This window comes from Sinocyclocheilus rhinocerous, unplaced genomic scaffold, assembly GCF_001515625.1.
Source record: "Sinocyclocheilus rhinocerous isolate Xijiao unplaced genomic scaffold, SAMN03320098_v1.1 scaffold853, whole genome shotgun sequence".
NCBI classification, from domain to species: Eukaryota; Metazoa; Chordata; class Actinopteri; order Cypriniformes; family Cyprinidae; genus Sinocyclocheilus; species Sinocyclocheilus rhinocerous.
In genome coordinates, this window is record NW_015627738.1 from 1,581,153 (window position 1) to 1,604,205 (window position 23,053).

The window sequence follows — 23,053 nt, forward strand, 5'->3', positions numbered from 1 at the left end:
TTTTGTCGTTCTAGATTATGAAATGCCTGCTGACAGCGCAGTTTATCTATTCATTTACACAGAACTATACTCAAACTGCGATCGCTCGTGGAGATAATAAATAATTAATTTCCATAGAGTTGTATCTATTTAGATGTTTATTAGCGAAATAATGGTTATATAGTAATGTTAATGTTAATACAATTTAGGGTGTTTTAAACTAGTGAATCTTGTTAAAAGTTACATGCTGTGTGGCCGTGCTGGAGCATTTCCTGAGCATCAACCCGGTGAGTGAACAGCAATATGAAAGCGGCTTCACGAGACTAATGATGAGCATAGACAACAGACAGAGAATTAAATTTAGCGTTTTTATTTCCAACATGCACTCATACATGGCTGTATTATTTAATTAATGCAAAGTTACGTCTTTATTGGGAGAGGACTTGACGGATTATCTTAGCCTACGTGACTCCGACTTCATGAGACGATGAGCATAGACAATAGAGAGCGAATTAAATTCAGCAGTTTTATTTCCAACATGCGCCCATTCATGGCTGCATATTATTTAATTCACGCAAAGTTACGTCTTTATTGGGACAGGACTTGACGGATTATCTTACATGACTCCGTGAGTTCGTCTCTATTTCTTCGAGGCAAGCTGCATAAACTGCATATCAGGCATTTATATAATACATCTCATTTGTGCATTAATGGCTGTTATGTTAAATAAAGTTTACTAACTACAGTAAATCAAGTACCCGTGCACGCCGTTGTTGTTGTCTTGTTTCCACTCAGATGCGCTGCAATGGTGATCCTGCGCGCAATTCTCAAAACATCCACAAGATGGCGGCGTTTATCGGTGAATCCGATATTACAAAACCGATATCCGATGATTGTAAAATGCTTAAATATCGGGAAAAATATCAGGAAAAACACATTCAAATGTAAATGTAAAGTGAAATGCATTTTCATCTAATTGCAAATGACATGCAAGTGCAACCCATTTCTGCTGCACCGATATTACGTGCATCATTTCACAAATTTCCAGTGAGTGGTGCTAAAATGCACATTCAAAACATGACCGTGGCCACTGACGCTAAAAGGTTGGAAATGTCATGTTGGAAAATAACATACCCCCTACACCAAACCCAACCCTGAAACTACCCAATAGTGTTAACGAAAGCAAAAGTGGAAAAAAAATGCATTCGCTGATGCAATTGTGCTATTTTAACTTCCTTCAACGCGAACTGTAGAACCGTATGCTTCCTTGTTTTGTCGAACCTTAGTTTCATGGGATTTGTACCTGAGCACTTCACGTGATACTACAATGCCGTATCAAATGGAAAGAGCACAGACAAAGCCTTAGTTTGTTCATATTAAGAGACTTCTTTTATTTGTGTAACTTAATTGTTTGATTTGGGGTTTGTTTTAAAATTTCAGTTTAGTTTTGTTGTCAATTTCACAAAGAAACGTGCAGCAATAGCCTAATAAAAGACACCTTTTCGTTTACTGTATAATGTCTTCAATCTAATTTTGTTAAAAAAAATCGTGAGAAAATTGAATCGTGAAATCAAAATCGTGAATCGAATCGTGAGTTGAGTGAATCGTTACATCCCTGGTAAAAACAGTAGTATTGTAAAATATTATTACAATTAAATGTAAATGTTTTTTATTTGAATGTATTTTAAATGTAATTTATTCTTGTGATGTAAATCTGAATTTTCAGCTTCATTAATCCAGTCTTCAGTATCATATGATCCTTCAGAAATCATTCTAATATGCTGATTTGCTGCTCAAGAAACATTTCTTATCATTATCAATGTTGAAAACAGTTGTGCTGCTTAAATTTTTTGTAGAATCCATTTTTTCAGTATTCTTTGATGAATAATGTGATCAACAGAACAGCATATATTTGAAATCGAAATCTTTTGTAACATTATAAATGTTTTCACTGTCATTTTTTTTTATCTATTTAGTGCATCTTTGTTGAATAAAAGTGCTAATTTCTTTACTTACTCCAAACTTTTGAATGATATTGTTGGTCATTTGCATATTATTATAATATTGTAATATTAATAGTCTAAAAACGCTGTAGAGAAAACGTACTGTTTAATTCTAAATGTCTAAAAGAGGTTGGAAAAATTAAACGAAATAATTATGCTTTTTGTGAAAGGTTTACTAAAATTAAAGCACTGTCTCTCATCCAGACACAATGTGCTTACTTTCATGTAAATATCTTTTTTTTTTTTTTATTAACTCGTTGCCACAAGTGACAGGAAGTTTTGTTGATTGCTTGGTTGCTATTTCTATAGCAGTTTGTATTCAATGTGAACAGACTTATTTCTTAAACTTCAGGAATATAAAAATTCTACAAAAATGTAGAATATTATCCTTTTTTTATAGCTCACTATTAGGGATGTAACGATTACCGGTTTGACGATAAATCATGATCAAATTCCCCACATGATTTATGTGTCATTACTTTTTGAGCATCTCCAGAACATTTTAACAATACCGTGATGATACTGATAATCAAGATCATTTTGGTCACTATAATCGTGATAAGAAATTTTCATATCGTTACATCCCTACTCACTATCAAGTTTCCATTCAGTTCTTAGCGCAACCTTGTTTTCATTATAAATTTTGCCATGGCTGGCTGCCCATTGAACATTGTTACAGGATTCGGCAGTCGTTCGGGTGAGATATTGAAGGAAACTCACCTCACGAGTGCTGTCATAATTCATGTCTATACAAGGCACACGCAAACATTCACTCCGCCTTTATTATAGCTCCACGTCAAACTCCTGGATCAGATTTACTAGGGGCGAATGAGCAAGAGCGTACAGGAGAATAAGAACTGTCTGTATTTCGCTCCCGCCGCGAGCGTGTTCTCTGACACAGCTTTAGATAAGCTGGAATGGAGACACGAACTTGTGACACTTTGATTCCTGTTTGTTTGTGCTTCTAGCGCCCCATGGGCAGGTCACAGACGGGGCAGCGAACACCTCTCAAACGCTATTAAAACTAATCCAGCCCTCCAAATGACAGGTTCAGGTCTCTGACCTGTTTGTTTTGACTTCCTCTTATGAGAGCTGGGGGTTATGCGGAGTGGATGGAGGCTTTCTGCGACACAGAGCCTATGTGTTTCCTATGTGGCTCTCTCTCAGGAATAGAGGTGATTTACAGGGCAGACACAAGTCCCTACTGTGAAGTCCACTGTGAATTGTCTCATTAAGAAGCTCTCTAAAATGCGCACTGGACTTGAAGTGGCTCTAAGGTTGTAAAATAAAGCAGCAAGCCGTAACATGCCTCAAAAAGAATTTTGCTCCATGTAAACCAAACATAATAACAGCAATATTTACAATTACGTTAATGCATTTTACAGACACTTTTATCCAAAACGGTTTGCTGAGCATTCAAGTAAGATGTAATCAGTGTGAGTGTTAACCTGGGATTTGAATCCTTAAAGGGGTCATATGATGTTGCTAAAAAGAACAGTATGTTGTGTATTTGGTGTAATGAAATGTGTTTATGCGGTTTAAGGTTAAAAAAAAACATTATTTTCAACATACTGTACATTATTGTTTCTCCTCTATGCCCCGCCTTTCTGAAACGCCAGCTATCCAGTGCGTTGTGATTGGCCGAATACCTCAAGCGTGAGACTGAAATGTTACGCCCCTCACCATATTGTGATGATGCCTTGTCAGGCCGGAGCGATGATTCAAAAACATGAAAACCCATTATAAACGAGGCATTCAGTGGGGACATATTTATCGATTATAATGACTTATACTGTCTTTTTACGCGTTGCGTTGCATCGCGCCGCGTAAACATAAAACCATGTCTGCATTTGTGATCGGAGAAATGATGAACATCAAGCCCTACTCTACACTGCCCAAAATAAATATAATAAATATAAAAAACGTACTTACAGACTGTGAGTCAGAACAACCGGCATTGTAGTCTACTCTCCCAGGATCAGGAAACAGTAAACAACAACTTCTAAATCAATATTGTGTTAACATATAAATCTTTTTGTTATTAATCTGTCTTTCTGTTTTCTCTCTGACAGAGACATCAAGCCAGATAATATTCTGCTGGATGTGAACGGACACATTCGGCTAGCAGATTTCGGCTCCTGTCTTAAACTCACGGAGGACGGAACGGTTAGTATGTTAGCTGTTCGGATATCAGTGAATACGCAGTACACCAGATTGTGCTGGAGGTCATATTTCACAGAAGCAGAAAACACAGTCATTAGGGATTGTTGTTTAGAGCTGATAGTGTGAACTGGGTCTCCTTATTTATACTGGAATGGGTCAGACAAATCTTTACAACAGAAATGTGTAAATTCAAGTTTTTTTTTATGGAAAGACATCAGTGCTAGTATTTCATGGAATTGTAGTTCAATCCCTAGTTTTTATATACTTTTTGACACTTGAAATCAGAGTTTTGTAATGTTGTGATTTATCTTAGAAACTGGTTGGATTTGTTCCTTAGAGCTCATTACTGAAGAGTTGTTGTTGTTGTTGTTGTTTTTTTATATGAAAAAAAAAGTCTATCTCATGCAATGACATTCATACATTTTTTAAGTGTGATGTAAGTTTCCAAATACTTTTTGGGGTCAGTTTCAGATCTGGTTGTTTTCCCATAGTTTAGTTCACTTCCTGTCTAAAGAATATTTGGTTCAATTACACAACCGTTCAAAAGTTTGGGGGTGGTAAGTTTAAAAAAAAAAAAAATAAATAAATAAATATATATATCAAATGAATGCTTCAAAAGTGAAAAAAGACAAAAGACATTCATAATTCTATTCATCAGAGAATCCTGAGAAAAATGTATCATGGTTTCCACAAAAATATTAAGCAGCACAACTGTTTTCAACAATGATTATAATAAGAATAATAAGAATCTTGTTCAGCAAATCAGCATATTAGAATGATTTCTGAAGGATCATGTGACACTGAAGACTGGAGTAATGATGCTGAAAATTCAGCTTTGCATTACAGAAATAAATATTTTTATTTAAAATATATTAAAATCGAAAACAGTTCTTTTAAATTGTAAAAACATTTCACAATATTACTATTTTACTGGGGTTTTTTTAAATCAAAGAAATGCAGCCTTTGTGAGCAAAAAATATTTTAAAATCTTACCAGCCCCAAACTTTTTTGATTGTTGTGTGTGTCAATCAGTCCTTTAAAAATAACGCCTGTTCTCATAGTTTCAGTGCATGATACAGAGGGAATTTTAGGTCACCCGACAACTTTCACCTAGTGTTATGATGGGAAGTGCTTGGACATTAAATTCCGAGTTGTGCTTGTCAAAAAAAATCAGTTGATGAAATTGGGCTTCAGCGCTATCCTCCAGGCCCATTGTTTTAATATAAAATAATGGGAGACCCAGAGGACACCCTTGGTTTGAAAGGCAGTTTATGATCAGAGTTGCATTTCACACGTCTTTGAAGCAGGGGTGAGTATTTCATCTGATATGTGCTGCTGTTTTCTGGCATGTCACAGATAGCTCGGCAGGATATCCCCCCGACTTCTGACAAGAGCAGCGTGAGTGTGGTCTCTGCGTGTTCGCACGTGTGTGCCTAACGCTCTTCACATGTCCGTGTGTTTTCAAGTGTGTGTCACTGCCAGCGAGAGCAGCTAATTTACTGCCTCACTTCCACAAATTCTTCCAGCTGCACACATCTGCCACAGGCTGCATTACAGACGGTTTCCGCCCGCTCAGCCCCCTTGAACCCGGGCCAGGAAGCTCCAATCATCCCCCGTTCATTAGTGGTCTCTAGTGATACCTCTCTCTTTTTCTCTCTCAGTGCGGTCTGTGTTCTGAGAGGTCTTTGTGTATCTGAATACTTTGACTGTCATGTTCCCCTAAGCCACGCCCACCTCTGCTGGCTGCAACCAATGTGATGGCTTGAGTCATTCATTTGCATTTTATAGTGATGAGTGTTGTGCCAATAAAAAAAAACATTTCCAGGGATTACTTTGCTTGCAACCTTGTTCACTGACAGGATGTGATGTGATCTGATCTGCTCAGACAGACACCGAACGCCTCTCTGTTTCTGATCTCAACATGCCAGGTCCTGAATTCTCCTGCAGTCTTAATAACAAACACCACAGTAAATATATAAATCTCACGAAACCTGTCAGGAATATATCCGTTCACATGTCGTCATAAAATTAAAATGGGAAAAAAAAGTTTTTTTTTTTTTTAATTAAATTAAGTAAAAAGTATTAAATTAAAAAAACCTTTACATAAAGATTTATTTTATTTATGCAAAGTATCATATTTTCTATTACTACCTTATTTTTTGTGTAATATGACCTGTACATGTTCTTGACAGTTTATGAGATTCACCCAAATGAACTGCATCGTTTAAAATATATATATATATGTGTATATATATATATAGAGAGAGAGAGAGATTTATTTGATTTTTTTTGGTCAGTTGATTTGACAATATAAAACTTTTTTTTTTTTGGGGGGGGATCCGACAAGAATTAAAGTTTAAAGACAACTAGACAGATCTTTAAAAGGTAGCCAGACTCTTAACTAAATGGCAAAAATGTATTTACATAATATAAATTTCTGTGAAAAAGTGACTTTTTCTTACATAAAGTCTCTGTGAGTGATTGTACAGAATATATATGAAAAATAGCAGAACATGACAACATTTTAGTACAGACTTTAAGACTTAAGAGAGCAAAGCAGAAAATACTGTACATTTCCTCTTGAATATATAGTCTTGTTTTCATACTTGAGGTCATACGGTAATGACTGAAAAGTAGTTTGACCAATAGCGTGCAGGCATTGTACATAATCAGCCAATCATGGCATGCAAAAAGGTGGGATTTACAGAGAGCGGTTCAAAAAGCAATGCAAATATGAAGACATATAATGCATGAAGACTGTAGAGCACACGTCAATAGCAAAACAAAGCCAAACCCTGTACATTTTAGGCAATTTAGAAATCCCAGGCAAGACATGTATGGGAATTTAAAAGTTATGGAACTTATGGTTGCCATAATATATATTATTCCTAAAAAGTGTGTTGTGCCAACCAGTTCCTTGTAAACTCGACTTTGGTTCTAAAGAATTGATAAAATAGATACGCCCTTACTGCTGCAAGTGTAAATTCAAAGATCTGACATTTTAGGCAATTTAGAAATCCCAGGCAAGACATGTATGGGAATTTAAAAGTTATGGACCTTATGGTTGCCATAATATATATTATTCCTAAAAAGTGTGTTGGGCCAACCAGTTCCTTGTAAACTCGACTTTGGTTCTAAAGAATTGATAAAATAGATACGCCCTTACTGCTGCAAGTGTAAATTCAAAGATCTGCTTAAATCTTGTTAGATTAAGAAGATGTGTTCCAGTTTTGTGTGCAATATGCAACCTTTCCTTCAGTCAAACTTTCCAGCATGTCCATTTTCTGTTCTCACAGGTGCAGTCCTCTGTCGCTGTGGGCACTCCAGACTACATCTCTCCTGAGATCCTGCAGGCCATGGAGGACGGGAAAGGGAAATATGGCCCGGAATGTGACTGGTGGTCACTGGGCGTCTGCATGTATGAGATGCTGTACGGGGAAACTCCTTTCTATGCAGAGTCCCTGGTGGAAACGTATGGAAAGATTATGAACCACAAGGTACAGAGCCATAGCAGTATTATTTTAAAACAATAATCTATGCTCTGCAGTGATTTTTATTTTATGTTGTTATAATGTTATATGGTTAATTATATTATTTATATTAAAAGTCATATAGTATCATGAAAACCGAACACACAAAACACAATTTAAGCAATTCTTCAGTTCATTAGCCATATTTTATTTTATTTATATTAAAAATGTCATGAAAACCTTCTAATATTGTGTCTTTAATATTGTGTTTCACGCAGGAGCGGTTCCAGTTCCCTGCTCATGTGACGGACGTCTCTGAAAATGCCAAAGACCTGATCCGCAGACTCATCTGCTGCAGAGAGCACAGGTTGGGTCAGAACGGCATTGAGGACTTCAAACAGCACCCCTTCTTTTCCGGCATTGACTGGCAAAACATCCGCAACTGTGACGCCCCCTACATCCCTGAAGTCAGCAGCCCATCTGACACGTCAAACTTTGATGTGGATGACGACTGCCTCAAGAACACGGTAGTATATTGCACTTTTGTTTTAGACTTACATTAATAAGATCACTCATTGCTGGGTTTGAACCTTTAAACCACAACCTTTGGTTTATCAACCCAGATCTTTGAACATAATGCTATGATTTTAACATAATGCTGTGATCCCTGCTCTGTTTTAGGAGACAATGCCACCTCCTTCCCACACCGCCTTCTCAGGACACCATCTCCCATTTGTAGGATTTACCTACACCAGCAGCTGGTAAGATATTACTGTAAAACTCAACTGAGATGATCATGCTACAGATGCAGGTTCAAATCCGGCCTGCATGGTGTTGCAATCCTATTCCCCCTCTATTTAACCCTCCTGGTGTTTTCCAGTCAGTTTAAAGGGGTCATATGACATTGCTAAAAATAACATTATTTTGTGTATTTGGTGTAATTCAATGTGTTTATGCGATTTAAGGTTCAAAAAACACATTATTTTCCACATACTGTACATTATTGTTTCTCCTCTATGCCCCGCTTTTCTGAAACGTGTCGATTTTTACAAAGCTCATCGGTCTAACAAGGGCGGTGTGCTCTGATTGGCCAGCTATCCAGTGCGTTGTGATTGGCCGAATACCTCAAACATGTGATGGAAACTTTACGCCCCTTACCAGGTTCAGGAAATGCGCTGCACACACTTGAATATTTGCGTGTGCGTGGGTGGTGTTATGCAAATCTTCCCACACAGTGACGTAGATATGGGGGTCACTGTGTGTGACGTAGATATGTGGGTCACTGTGTGTTACGTAGATATGTGGGTCACAAAAGATATGTTTGAACTAGGCGTTTTAGGAAGGCATGGATGAGCGTTCACTTTTATAAAGAATATCTCTTTGGGTTTGAGACTTTAATCTTTGTGACTTTACGGATCTTCTGTATGCACGAACAGCTTTTAACACTCCAAAGACAAAGGAAAACATGAAATCGCATCATATGACTCCTTTAACACAGGATGGTTAAAACAAAAACCAGCCTCATGAGTCTCTGTTGTGATCATTTGACCCTCTGTTCTCCTGCAGTACGCTGTCTGACCGCGGTTGTCTGCGGGAGTCTGCAGCACCTGCACAAATGGATGTGTCCGTGCAGCGCGGCCTGGAGGACAGTCTGGCTACTGAGGCGTACGAACGGAGGATCCGCCGTCTGGAGCAGGAGAAGCTGGAGCTCAGTCGCAAACTACAAGGTGTCTGTCTGTCTTACATGTCTTGTGACCTTTTAGGTTATTTTCTGTGGAAACAATCCCACAAAGTTAGCTCTCTGCCTGGCTGACAGCTTTAATGTCTTCTGGTCTTCAGAGTCTACAAAAACGGTTCAGGCTCTGCAATACTCCAGCGGGGACGGACCTGCTTCCTCCACCAGAGAAGTTGAGATCCGTGGATTGAAGGAGGAGTTAGAAATGCTAAGGAAACAGATCGCAGGTAATCTCAAACACTAGATATCAACATACATCACACAAATGTCTCATGTAACCAGACATTAGTTTTGACCAAGATTTGTTTTTTTACATGACGTTTACAGTTGTGTTTCAAATGAAATAAAAAAAAAAAAACAATATTTTTACTCTCTCACATTATTGTTTGTGCTTCTGCCTTATATTTTTGTCTCTCTCCTCCTCTTCTCCCCTTACAGATACAGGACAGGTGGAGCAGCACTTAGAACAGGCCAGTTCTGCCCGCAGAGATCTGGAGGATTCCTCCAAACAGATCCGATCTCTGGAGAAACAGCTCAAGATCATGAAGCAGGAAAGAGATGACCTGCAGAAGGTACAACTTTAACTGCAGCTTCACATAAGCAATGCCTCTCATTAGCAAAGTGCCTTGCTGCAGAGATTTGATTACAAATAATCAAAAGTCAAAATCGTGATATGGCTTAGTGCGGTTAACAAATCGCAATGGCTGCAATTTAATTAAATAAATACATGTGCTCTGTTTGTTTCAAACTAAACCCATACTTGTATTGAGAAATGCTTATTAACAAAAAAAAAAAAAAAAAAAAAATATATATATATATATATATATAAACCATTATATAAAATAACAATTTGATGGTTTAACATTTGAAAGTGAAAAAATTATGAAAGCCATAAATATTAGTATTGTAATTTTATAGTTGTAATGTAAAATAATTATTATAATACTATTTTTCATAAATATTTTTCATAAATTTTACAGTGAAACATTACAATATTAATATTTCTTCTGTTTTGTTTAGTCATTTTTATACTTGTTTTTACTACTACTATTACTACTAATATACTAATAATTATTATTGTTATAATTATGAATAAAATTATATATTATTATTAAGAGTACCGTGTTATGTCTGTTGGCTTGCTTTATTAAACAACATCAACCGCAATATAATAAAAGACTCAAATGTTCAATAAATAAGTAGATTGATAGCAATAATCACATGTTGGTATGAAAGTGTTAATAAATTCTTAATTTAATTTAAGTTTTTTTTTTAATGTAATGCGTTATTATAATAATGTATAATTAATAAATAATTTAAAAGTAATTATTTAATTGATAAATTGCTTTTATATATTTTTTTGTTTTAACTTTGTGATATGTTTGTCTACAGGGTCTGCAGGAATCCTCAGAGAAGTTGAAGACTCAAGGGAAGGAGCTGAAGGAGGCGGACAGCCAGAGGAAAATGGCCATGCAGGAGTTTGCAGAGGTGAGCGAGAAGGTGACGGAGCTGCGGTCATACAAGCAACGACTCTCCCGACAGCTCCGGGACAAAGAGGAGGAGATGGATTCCCTCAATCAGAAGGTGGAGGCACTACGGCTAGAAGTGCGCAAAGCCGAGCGGGCCAAGAAAGAGGTTAGTGTGGAGGAGAACGGCTGATCGCAGGAGTCTGTTCAGCGGGCTCATACATTACATTTGTGCAAACTCTGTGACTGTGTGTGTAGATGGAGGCCCAGGCTGAAGAGTTTTCTGCTGAGACTCAGAAAGAGAAGAAGCTGAGGGAACGCAGTGAGCAGTACAGCAGACAGCTGGAAGAGGAGCTGGAGGGAATGAAGGTTTGTGTACCCAAACACACCTTTTCTCTCTAAATACTGTTAAGGGGGTGTTAGGAACAATGCAACATCTCAAGCATGGAAAATTTACATAGGAGTACAGTGTGGCATCTTTTGGCTTGCTTTTATTAAATGGCAATAACTGCAATATAATAAAGGACTCAAATGTTCAATAAATTACACGTAATAATCACAGGTCAGTATGAAAGTGTGTAAAATTATAATTAATAAATTATTTAAATTTAATTATATAATTAATTTGTTGTTTATTAATTATTTGAATTTCAATTATTTACATTATTTTGTATTTCTTATTAATATATTGTCATAGAATTATTTAAATGTAAGTGTTTTTATTAATTGTTTTATTAATTTTAATTAACTATTTAATTATTCAGCATTTGTTTAAATATGAGTAAGTAATAAATTGTTTTATTAATGAATTACATTTTTGAATTCATTATTTTATTATAGTTTATAAATTATTTTAATACAAGTATATAAATAAATAGTTATTAATTAGTTAGTTATTAATTATTTGTTTAATGCATTATTAAAATGAATGTTATTTTTATTTTTTGTTTTATTAATTTTAATTCATCATTTTATTAAAAGTCATAAATTATTTACCTTAAATATTAATACTTTTTTTATTCATTATTAATTTTACTACATTATTTTTATTATAGTTCATACATTATTTACATTTATTTAATTATTAAGTTATTTTATAACGTGAGAAGGTTTACATTCATTCATTCCATTCACAAAACAGTCATTGCATTTAATACTGTCATAACTTGAAATGATCTCTATACTTTCTCTGTGTCGTTGAGCAGCAGAAGCAGGTGGGCCATTCTCCAAGTGTTGGGTCATCTGAGCAGCACCAGGAGCTCAGTAAATTACGAGCAGACCTGGAGAACAAGACCACGTTCTATGAGGAAGAGCTGTCACGGAGAGAACAGCAACATGCCAGCGAACTGAAGAACCTGAAGAAGGAGCTCCGGGAGTCAGAGGGACAGCAGCTCACCTTAAAGAAAGAAATCATGATGTTCAAAGACAAGCTGGAGAAGACCCGCCGAGAGAGGTACTGTTCTTTACTTTAGCTGTTTTAAAACATCACCATGTATTATTTGACTTGATAAATCTAACGGTCAGAGAGTTTGGAAAGTGGTCATGTAAAACTAAATTGCAATCATTTGTGGTGCAAGGAACCTTGACTAACATTGTAAGTGGACTTTAGGGGAAGAAATAAAAATACAGCATAGAATATGTTCCATAAAATAAGCTATGGAATTTGGCTTGTGTTAGTATGTTGGCAGTGTGTGTTGGATGCTGAGTGCAGTAACCCTGATGTTCAATAAATCATTTCACCCTCACAGTCAGAGCGAACGAGAGGAGTTTGAGACCGATTACAAACAGAAGTACGAGAGAGAGCGAGTGCTGCTGTCAGAGGAGAACAAGAAACTTTCCAGCGAACTTGACAAGGTGAAAATTCACACATTCCTAGGGCTGTCATGATATCTTAAAGTCAACATGAAATTCAGCAGTTCATTTACTTAATGCGCTGATGCAGGTTATTTCAAAGAAAAATTTATTTGTAATCGTTTTTAAAATGAAATAACTCTGAAATGAATTCGCTTTTCCATTGATGTCACTGAGGCACAACAGGCAATTTGATGAAGTAAACCAATAGCCAAATAGCTATTTAGGCATTGCTGTAGGAAACTCATATAGAGCGCTGCAGGGATGACATATTTTTGTTGGCCAACCTCGAAGTTTGCATCACCCTGCTTCCCTCAACAAAATGACAATTGGCTTTTGGATTATTGCAGCGTAATATCATGTCACAGTCTAATCAGATTCAATGATCTATGCTAAGCTACAGCTAAAAGTGTTGCCGCCAGACCCGGAGATCGGCTGAATGGATTCGAAAACGGTAAAACTCAACTGTTTAACTCTAGGGGAGTTGGAAAATGAGCCTATTTTCAAAAATAGTGGAGTGCTCCTTTAAAAAACTCATTGACTTTTCCGGGTTTTAAAACTTATTGCTATCGCACTCTTTTCTTTATTCTGATATAACACCCTCTTGTTCTCCAATAATTTCCAATAAATAAAATCAAGTCTTATTCCTTAACATTTTCTCACTGAATATTCGGTTTCAATCATCACATTATAAAAGTGAAATGGGTTGAAAACTGCATTTCACTTTGGTTTTAATCATATCACACAATATTAAACCAGCTGAAATATGTAAAGAGTGTGTGATGAGTATTGTCATCTTAAGTCTTCTCGAATTACAGTCGACAATAAATTCTCACGTATTTGTAATCCTGTTCCTATATTCTTTTAGATTATTTCAGACATACAATAGTTTTAAATGAAGCTTTTGCTGTGCAAACTATTGTAGCTACTGCACATACAGCAGTGGATATTGTAAAACTGTACTTCCATTTTGTGGCGCACCAGTATTTTTAGGCTTAGATACTTGACCCTACTGTGGCTCCAGGATGCTGTGTAACGCTAACACGCCACCCCACACATAGACCCACAACCCTGAAACCACAACCTCCATCTCTCGTATTACTGAAGCCTGAAGTCACAGATTCCACGTCGCTTTTGATGTGGTCATTACACTGAAGATAACAGGAGGCTTTGCTTCTTAGCGGTCAGAGTTGATGCTCTTTTTTAAAACCATAAATTAATTCTGGGTATTGGAGGGCAGCACTCAGTTGTGAAAGAACAAACACAAGCCGTTGTCATTTGTGGAGTCTTTACATGAATCCGTTGAGCTGAAGATAAGGTCCACCATGCCAATGTTTTACTGGGAAGTCAGTCATTGCCCCCCCCCATTTAAAAGCATGTACTATTATTTGGGGTCGTTAAGATTTTTGTTTTATGTTCATCAAGGCTGCATTTATTTAATCAAAAAACACAAGTAAAAACAGTAATATTGAGAAATGTTATTGCAATTTAAAAAAAAGCATTTTTCTATTTGAATATACTTTAAAATTAAATTTATTCGTGTGATGCAAAGATGAATTTTCAGCATCATTACTTCAGTCTTCAGTGTCACATGATCCTTTAGATATCATTCTAATATGCTGATTTGATGCTCAAGAAAACATATCTTATCAATGTTGAAAATAGTTGCTTAATATTTTTGTGGAAACTGGACACATTTTTATCAGGATTCTTTGATGAATAGAAAGTGCAATTGAAAAAAACTATTTGAAATAGAAATCTTTTGTAACATTATAAAGGTCTTTAATGTCACTTAAAGGGGTCCTATTATGCTCTTTTACAAAGTCTTGATTTTGTTTTGGGGGTGTACTAGAACATGCTCTCATGCTTGGTGTTTCATGATATCACAAAGCCCGGAAAATAAACGCTGTAGTCCAAACGAGCCGTTCGTTGTAGTTCTTGAAAAGTGATTTTTTAAAAACGAAATACCTCCCTTTGGAGTGGACTTTGTAACTTGCTAGATCTTTTTTATGGCCAAACATACACACTACACACTGACTAAAATAAAAAAAGTGAAAAAGCATAATAGGACCCCTTTAAGATCAATTTAATTCATCCTTACTGAATAGAAGTGTTAATCAAGTAGTGATCAATTAAGTAGTGATCAGTAGTGTATATATTCAATAAAAAAAATTTTTGTATGTGTGTAGATGATGTCGTCGTTTGAGAAGTTGAGCTGCAGTCACAAGCAGCTGGAGGAGGAGATGAGAGAACTGGCTGATAAGAAAGAGAGTGTGGCACACTGGGAGGCCCAGATCACAGAAATCATTCAGTGGTGAGAAATGCACACACACACACACACACTATTACCTTGCTGTTCACTCTCATGTCTAAAACTGGAATCGACTCTCTTAGACTATGATCTGTCCTGTGACACATAGGTTTGGCTCAACTCTGCTTAGATTGAGAGAAAACCAGGGTTTAAATTGGGCCTGGGCCGTCCGGGGCTGAGCCCCGGCACATAGACTCCAGGACTCGACATTAACGCTTCATTAACACCAGACAAGTAACATGATTAAAACATCAGTAGGTCATTGTATTTATTTAAAACGTTTTAATTTAGTTGAAAAGTATATTTTCCGCCATCATTTCTTGTTTGTATAGAGCTCCAGAGGTTGACGTCACGCACTCTAAACTCCACCATTTTGGCAGGCAATCAGGAGAGCGCTAGAACTAATATTATTAATATTACCCACACTAAAATGGTGAATTCAGCGGGAATGAAGATGTCACTATAAGTTTTTTTTCTTCACTTTTATGAATAATTTTTTCAGACATTTGTATCCTCAAAAGTATAGCTATTTTAAACATACACAATTAGTATTTACAAAAACAACCTCACTTGTGCTTTTGGAAGTGTTCGTGATACAAAATTTATTGGTGCCATCTAATGCATCAGATCATTTGCAGGATGCACAAATCCAGAACTTGAAGATTGATCAGAAAGGAGTGGGGTGGGGACCCATTATAAACCTTATCAGCTTGACTCATTAATATTAATTGACATAACAGCCCAGTAGTTCTTGCTAAAAGGCAAATAAGTAGGCATTCACCATAGCAGATCATTACATTCATGTTTGTTCAGTCCACGACTTGAAGCAAATGGCCGGCAGAAGCTTCTGCTTGGTCCTAAAATCATTCTTGTTGTTTTTTTTCAGTGCACAGTGGCTGAAAATCCTAAAATAGAATGAATATTTCCCAAAAAGTGGTAAAATAATGGTCATTATGGTCGCTACTCCTTTGCATAATTGCAAATAAATTGTAATTGCACTTGTGCTCCTTTGGCACCAAACCGTTGGTATTTGTGTAGCCGTGGGGCCATCTAGTGGTGATGTTTTGTAAGTGCAGTTCTGTGCATCTGTGTTTCTTTCTCAGGGTCAGTGATGAGAAAGATGCTCGAGGTTATCTGCAGGCTTTGGCCACTAAGATGACAGATGAACTGGAAGGCCTGAGGAACGCCAGTCTGGGTGCACGTGCTACTGTAAGAGTCCCTTTACAGCGAAACTTTGATCTTGACTTAACTTAGTGCTTAGTTTAAGAAATGAACAGCAATATTTTTAAACTTTAAAACATATGGATGGCACCCACTCTTGCTGTACGTTGTGAGCCAGTGGGTGTTTAATTCTATTTTCTTCTGGTTTTCCAGGACATGCCATGGAAGGTGAGACGTTTGGCTAAGTTGGACATGTCTGCGCGTCTGGAGCTGCAGTCTGCACTGGATGCCGAGATTAGAGCCAAGCAAACCATCCAAGATGAGCTCAACAAAGTCAAAGCATCGCATATGGCCACTGAGTGGTAAAACATGCATCTCTCCTTTAAAGCTTCCAATATATTACATTTGAATTTAATTTAAAACATGAGAAATGAAAAATGTGCACTTAGATATCTGTTATTTCTTTAATTATTGAAGTCAGCATGAAATGAAAATTCACCCTATGTATTTTCTAGATGCATGTTATCGATCTTACTGCAAACGATTATATATTTTTACATATTTATATATTTTTTTACTTCATAATTTGTAATCAAAATATCGTAACTCCAATCTTCTCGCCCCCACAAACTTGCATTATTACAGTAAAATGTAAGCTTGGCGACTTTTTTTTTTCGATCCATCTGATGTTGGTTCAATTTTGAGATGTCGACATTGCACTCAAAAATGGTGGCAAATGAATGCAAGCCTACATTTTTTCTGTTTCGATGATCTTGTACACTCAGTAGGCTTTAATAGTTCAGTAAAATGTTATTTGACCTTTAGCCAACATTGATGATCTAAAAATGGCCATATGTTGGCATATTAATCAGGTTATGCTCATCATACTGTGTCTGATTTTTTTTTCTGCACAGCAAGCTGGAGGAGTTGGAAAAGAAGAACCAGGACCTTCAGGCAGAGATCCAGAAGCTGAAACAGGAAACTGAGAGTCTGCGCACGTCTAAAGGTAAAAACACAAACATTTGAAATCAATCAGGCAAAATTTCAGTGACAGGCCTGATATTGTTTAGACGGTTTATGCTTGTATGTGACATCTAAGTCATGTTATGTTTTGCAGGGGTCAAACACCAAGACTCCCAGAATTCCTTCCTGGCATTCCTCAATGCTCCGACCTCTGCCCTGGATCAGTTTGATGTAGGTATTTAAAGCACTGACATGTGGCTTTAGTTTAGGATCACAGCCGAAGCGCTCATCGCTTTTGGCTTTGTAACATTAATTCATGCTGTCTGCCTTTTCATTTGTTATTCAGGCAAAAATGGTTTTATTGATATTTCTGTTTCCTCTCATATTCTCTTTAAATGGTTTAGTGTGGATTAAATTGAAATTAAACTGGCTGAAACACATTCTCGATTATTACTTCTGGGCTTTTGAGACAGTCATTTTAAAAGCGAGCGAGTGTGCGTGCGTGTGTGTATGAATCCTGTTCTCTGTGTTCATATATTGTTTGCTCTCTTTTTATTTCTTTCTCTCCTCCTATCTGTCTGTTTTTGTCTGTGATGAAGCGCTCCACTGCCTGTGGGCCAGCCGGCAAAGGCAGACGTGTAAGCTCTTTTTGATGCAGTGTTTGGTGCAGTGGTTCATCTGTACACTGATTGGATTGTGTGACTTTGATGCATGTCTGCGTGGCATAAGCTACATAGCCACATTTCCCAGAGGGTCTCACAAACATTTGAAATCAATCAGGCAAAATTTCAGTGACAGGCCTGATATTGTTTAGACGGTTTATGCTTGTATGTGACATCTAAGTCATGTTATGTTTTTCAGGGGTCAAGCACCAAGACTCCCAGAATTCCTTCCTGGCATTCCTCAATGCTCCGACCTCTGCCCTGGATCAGTTTGATGTAGGTATTTAAAGCACTGACATGTGGCTTTAGTTTAGGATCACAGCCGAAGCGCTCATCGCTTTTGGCTTTGTAACATTAATTCATTCTGTCTGCCTTTTCATTTGTTATTCAGGCAAAAATGGTTTTATTGATATTTCTGTTTCCTCTCATATTCTCTTTAAATGGTTTAGTGTGGATTAAATTGAAATTAAACTGGCTGAAACACATTCTCGATTATTACTTCTGGGCTTTTGAGACAGTCATTTTAAAAGCGAGCGAGTGTGCGTGCGTGTGTGTATGAATCCTGTTCTCTGTGTTCATATATTGTTTGCTCTCTTTTTATTTCTTTCTCTCCTCCTATCTGTCTGTTTTTGTCTGTGATGAAGCGCTCCACTGCCTGTGGGCCAGCCGGCAAAGGCAGACGTGTAAGCTCTTTTTGATGCAGTGTTTGGTGCAGTGGTTCATCTGTACACTGATTGGATTGTGTGACTTTGATGCATGTCTGCGTGGCATAAGCTACATAGCCACATTTCCCAGAGGGTCTTTCAAGTGCACATGCTTGTTTGTCACATTCAGAGTCCATTTTACCTCAGTTTGTCTTCATCATGCGCATTTGGATTACAAACTGACACTTTCTGTGGCTAATACATATGCAGTATTTTGTTTTATTCATCTTGCATTACCAATGGAGGTTTTATTCCATTCCACAACCGATGACTCCACTTCTAACTCACTTTTGCTGTTTCTAAAACTTGTGAAGCTTGTTGTGAAACAGACATGTGGCGTTTGTGTTCAGCAGTGCTTTGCTTTGCTGTCAGGCGTTATTGACATGGTGTTTGGGTCTTGGAAATGTTTTTTAAACCTCCGTCTTGTGTCTAATGTGCATGATGTGTTTTTCAAGCAGCCTGTTGTGTTACATTTAGCAGGCATGTCTTGGGTCTTCCATGGTACGTTTGGATCTGCTCTCTAAACATTTCCTTTCTCCAACCTTCTCAATAGATCGACTCCATCGATAACTTCAGCCTGTCCAACACACCATCCCGGGAGGAAGATGGAAGATCCCAGGTCACGTCCCACTCTCGCTCACCCTCAACCACCAGCGATATGGAGTCTCAAGAGGTGGCTTCTCAATTTCTGACCCCCTTAACAATGCTAAAACTCTGTTTTGAAACTTAGTGACTTAGAAACTTAGTATATTCCAATGCCGCTGTGGATGAAACGTAACACTTTGCTTCTGTGCATTCTGTGATTGCCTTATCCACAGTAAATGCATCGGATGCCACCTTACAACGAAGCCAAAATCATGCCTATGATGCCTTATAAGGCTGTCTAAATAGGCAGATCAGTAGGTTTTAGAACAGAGCTTCATTCAAGAAAAGAGACAATACAGATGCTACTTTAATGTTTCTATTGGGATGGTATCATGTTGTGACTAATATCCGTGACTGTTTTTCCAGCAGGTAGATCAGCCACAACGAGGTGCACAAACTCCCATGCGGTCAGGATACAGTAGCTCTGGTCACAGCACACCTAAAGTAATTCATTCACTAATTTATTTTGCTCCTACACTCCTAAAAATAAAGGTTCCATAAGGTTTTTTTTTTTTTTTTTTACAATACTATTTTTTTATGATACCATAGAACCACCAATATGAACATTTTAATAATCTAAAAAATAAAGAACCTTTTGTGCATTGGAAAGGTTCTATGAATGTTAAAGGTTCTTCATGATAAAATCGACGCTAATAAAGAAACTTTATTTCTAAGTCTACTTTCATTTCATATCAGCCAGATCTTATATTCTGTGATATGCTGTAATTTATAGTGTTCTAAATTGCTCTTTTTAGCCAAAAGCCCATCAGTTTGTGGTGAAGACCTTCAATGCGCCCACTAAATGTAACCAGTGTACGTCTCTAATGGTGGGACTTATCCGACAGGGCTGTACGTGTGAAGGTGAGGGGTCACTACGGTAGCAGCTGAGGTTGTCATGGATATGGTAAATAGTGTTAAGATTGGCATTCACCTTGTTCTCCTCCTTCTGCAGTCTGTAACTTCTCCTGTCACGTGACGTGTGCGGACAAAGCTCCTGCCGTTTGTCCGATTCCTCCTGATCAAACCAAAGGACCTCTGGGTATCGACCCCCAGAAGGGCATCGGCACAGCTTATGAGGGCCACGTCAAGGTTAGAAGCTTTAGTTTAAATTCCCAGGAAAGTTTTGTGATCAAAATGAACAATTATCAGATACACATTTAGTCTGAAAAATGGAGCAGACATAAGTTGGAAGGTTATAATTTCATCCTGTAATATTTATCTGCTGCCAAAGATAATACTGCTATATTGGATATATATTAGGAAAAAGTTCCCAATTAGTTGAGAACTAATTCTGAGATCTTTTCTTTCAGGTGCCCAAACCATTAGGTGTGAAGAAGGGATGGCAGAGGGCCATCGCTGTGGTCTGTGACTTCAAACTCTTCTTATACGATCTCCCAGAGGGCAAAGCTGCTCAGCCTGGTGTCATGGTGAACCAGGTCATTGACATGAGGTCAGCGAGGGCGTCAAAACAAACATCTGAGCCTGTGTTTGATTCTGATTACTGCGTTTGCATGACATCTGAATCGCTCTTTTGGTTTCAGGGATGAGGAATTTTCTGTTAGCTCAGTTTTGGCATCAGATGTCATTCATGCGAACAGGAAGGACATTCCCTGTATTTTTAGGGTGAGGATTTTTTGTTGTTGTTGTTGTTTAATCAAAACTTCATATTGATAACATTAGTTTTGTATTGTAACTTAAGAAAAATAAAGGTGATACATTTGGAAGTTGTCCTCCTCTTCCTCTCCTGCAGGTCACTGCATCACAACTCTCTTCATCCAGCAATAAGAAATGCTCCATCTTGATCCTGGCTGACAGCGATCAGGAAAGAACCAAGTGGGTCGGCCTACTGAACGAGCTGCACCGTCTCTTGAAGAAGAGCAAACTGAAAGAACGCTTTGTTTACGCCCCTAAAGAAGCGTATGACAGTACCTTGCCTCTCATCAAAACCACACAGTCTGCTGCTATTATAGGTACAATCAACCACATGTACCACTAATCTTGGTTTTAGTTTCCAGTCATAGTGAAGAATTCCATATGTAATTGCAGATATATATATATATAGTTTTTTTTTTCCCCTTTATTCATTACATTATAGAACACATATATTACACTGCACATAGTGTGACCCATTAAATATAACTATAAAAAAATAAGTAATAATAGTGTTATTGCACTTTATTTATTTAAAAAATAAAATAATAAATGAATGATAATGCAATTATATTTTAAAATAAAATACAAAATATGAATATAAAATAAAACATGAGTATTAAATAAAAATACAATTAATTTATAGTACACTTAAAAAATGCAATGCTAATATTTAAAAAAAAAAAAAAATTTTTTTTTTAGTTTTTATTTATTTTTCTTTTTAGCTGTTATTTTGGCGTGTTGCCGGCAAGTAAGTTTATGCACTGCCGGTTTTAGTGCTGCAAAGTGAGGCATGTCAGTGAATGTCACCGTGTTGCATTTTGCTCTGAAACTGGTAGCGCGTAGCCTAGATTTATGCTTTCAGTTTGAATGGAAATCTTATACAGTTTTACAGTTAGTCTATCTAAAACAGTGATTGTGCATTAACAGCACATTTTTTATTTTGGTCGTGCATGCGCAGCTGTGCACCACTTACGTATGTGCACCCCTGCATATAAATGTATGTGTATATATATATATATATATATGTGTGTGTGTGTGTTCTATAACGTAATGAATAAAATAATAATATATAAAGGTAGTTTGAATAGTTTTTAATAACATGATATACTGTATGTTAATACATTGAATGTTTGTACTTCAAAAGAGCAAGAAAAATCCTCTTTAATAAAATAACAATTTACGAATTAGTCTGCGCTAGTCAAGCTCAATCCAGCCTAGCGTTATCAAACTTTGCTTTCTGTTTATTTTAACTGTGTTTTTATTTATCTGCAGATCATGAGAGGATAGCCCTGGGCAATGAGGAAGGATTGTACGTTATTCACGTTACCAAAGATGGTAAGTGTAATTAAAAGCTTTATCTGTGTTTACTGTACTTATCTGCTGCATTTAGACTGTATATATAGGCGTCTTACTGCATTCTTTGATGCTAATACAAAGCCTCTTATTGTTTATATATTCCTGTTCACAGATATTATCAAGGTAGGAGACAATAAGAAGGTCCGTCAGATTGAGCTGATCCCATCAGAACAGTTAATCGCTGTGATATCGGGCCGAAATGGCCATGTGCGGCTCTACCCAATGGCAGCCCTGGATGACCGTGAGGCCGATTTTCACAAGATAGCAGAGACCAAAGGCTGCCCAACTCTGGTTTCTGGCACGATCAGACAAGGATCTCTCACATACCTCTTTGTGTATATGAAAAAACCTGACAAGGTGATGATCTACGAGCTCAACAAGAGCAAAACACGTCATCGGAAGCTGCGGGATATTTTCGTCCCGGGATCCGTGCAGTGGATGGGTCTCCAGGGCGACAAGCTCTGCGTGGGCTTCCAGTCCGGGTTCCTGCGCTATAATCTTCAGGGGGATGGAACTACCTCTTGCCTCCTCCACCCTGACGATCACACCCTGGCCTTCATCGAGCAGCTGAGACTGGACGCTCTCTGCGCCGTGGAGATCTCCAGTAAAGAGCCATTTCTGTACTGATTAATATGGCTTGTGTTCACTTTTAACTGTGTGATAGTATCAATCCACAAGGTTTAGGATGAAAGTTGCACTTGAAATTATGGTTTACATTTCCATCATCAAACGGGAAGTACATGACAAGCCTTATTTTAATACTATGCTCTGCGTACCCACTGTACATATATTATGATATGTAATAATAATAATAATCAAGTAATTAATTCATTAAAAAAATAGTCTATAGTATAATATAATAAACACCTTAAGTATATTATTGATATTTGTAGAGTCTATATGTAATATATTATGTAATAATACATAATAA

The 23,053-nt window shown here is 37.2% G+C and overlaps 1 protein-coding gene across 1 annotated transcript in view; it reads left to right on the forward strand.

The window, feature by feature from the left end:
* The window catches only part of cdc42bpaa (CDC42 binding protein kinase alpha (DMPK-like) a), a 62,130-nt gene that overhangs the window by 30,569 nt on the left and 8,508 nt on the right, over positions 1-23,053 (forward strand). Inside the window, exons 6-31 of the mRNA XM_016546063.1 lie at positions 4,055-4,148; positions 7,442-7,642; positions 7,894-8,142; positions 8,297-8,376; positions 9,182-9,342; positions 9,455-9,577; positions 9,789-9,922; positions 10,743-10,985; positions 11,075-11,185; positions 12,022-12,269; positions 12,565-12,670; positions 14,857-14,981; positions 16,082-16,187; positions 16,353-16,501; positions 17,054-17,145; positions 17,257-17,333; positions 17,702-17,740; positions 19,022-19,141; positions 19,480-19,557; positions 19,869-19,974; positions 20,066-20,202; positions 20,424-20,563; positions 20,655-20,736; positions 20,864-21,083; positions 22,039-22,101; positions 22,235-22,726. Of these exons, the coding sequence (XP_016401549.1) occupies positions 4,055-4,148; positions 7,442-7,642; positions 7,894-8,142; positions 8,297-8,376; positions 9,182-9,342; positions 9,455-9,577; positions 9,789-9,922; positions 10,743-10,985; positions 11,075-11,185; positions 12,022-12,269; positions 12,565-12,670; positions 14,857-14,981; positions 16,082-16,187; positions 16,353-16,501; positions 17,054-17,145; positions 17,257-17,333; positions 17,702-17,740; positions 19,022-19,141; positions 19,480-19,557; positions 19,869-19,974; positions 20,066-20,202; positions 20,424-20,563; positions 20,655-20,736; positions 20,864-21,083; positions 22,039-22,101; positions 22,235-22,726 (3,776 nt within the window). The remainder of the gene's footprint in view (positions 1-4,054; positions 4,149-7,441; positions 7,643-7,893; positions 8,143-8,296; positions 8,377-9,181; positions 9,343-9,454; positions 9,578-9,788; positions 9,923-10,742; positions 10,986-11,074; positions 11,186-12,021; positions 12,270-12,564; positions 12,671-14,856; positions 14,982-16,081; positions 16,188-16,352; positions 16,502-17,053; positions 17,146-17,256; positions 17,334-17,701; positions 17,741-19,021; positions 19,142-19,479; positions 19,558-19,868; positions 19,975-20,065; positions 20,203-20,423; positions 20,564-20,654; positions 20,737-20,863; positions 21,084-22,038; positions 22,102-22,234; positions 22,727-23,053) is intronic.